Source organism: Penaeus monodon, chromosome 15 (genome assembly GCF_015228065.2).
Source record: "Penaeus monodon isolate SGIC_2016 chromosome 15, NSTDA_Pmon_1, whole genome shotgun sequence".
In the NCBI taxonomy this organism is placed as follows: domain Eukaryota; kingdom Metazoa; phylum Arthropoda; class Malacostraca; order Decapoda; family Penaeidae; genus Penaeus; species Penaeus monodon.
Genome location: NC_051400.1, coordinates 40388636 through 40388842, shown reverse-complemented (window position 1 = coordinate 40388842; position 207 = coordinate 40388636). Strand labels below are relative to the sequence as shown.

General features: G+C 57.0%; 1 protein-coding gene across 4 annotated transcripts in view; it reads left to right on the top strand.

Moving 5' to 3' along the window:
• LOC119582042 (organic cation transporter protein-like) overlaps nucleotides 1-207 on the top strand; it is a 12568-nt gene that overhangs the window by 7213 nt on the left and 5148 nt on the right. For all 4 annotated transcript variants that reach the window (XM_037930283.1, XM_037930285.1, XM_037930284.1 and 1 more), the window contains exon 7: nucleotides 34-202. In XM_037930283.1, coding sequence (XP_037786211.1) covers nucleotides 34-202 — 169 coding nt within the window. The remainder of the gene's footprint in view (nucleotides 1-33; nucleotides 203-207) is intronic.

Genomic DNA, 207 nt, shown 5'->3' with positions numbered 1-207 from the left:
TAAAAAAACACAAAGTATTATTAATTTCCCCAGGCATGGAGGTGGCGGATCCCAAGTGGCGCACGCATATCGGCATCGTTCTGTTCCTGCCGTGGGCGCTCGGTCTCATGGCGTGGGGCGGCTTCGCTTATCTCGTCCGTGACTGGCGGATGCTGCAGATGACGGTGTCCTTGCAGTGCCTGGCGTTCTTGCCGACTCTGTGGTCAG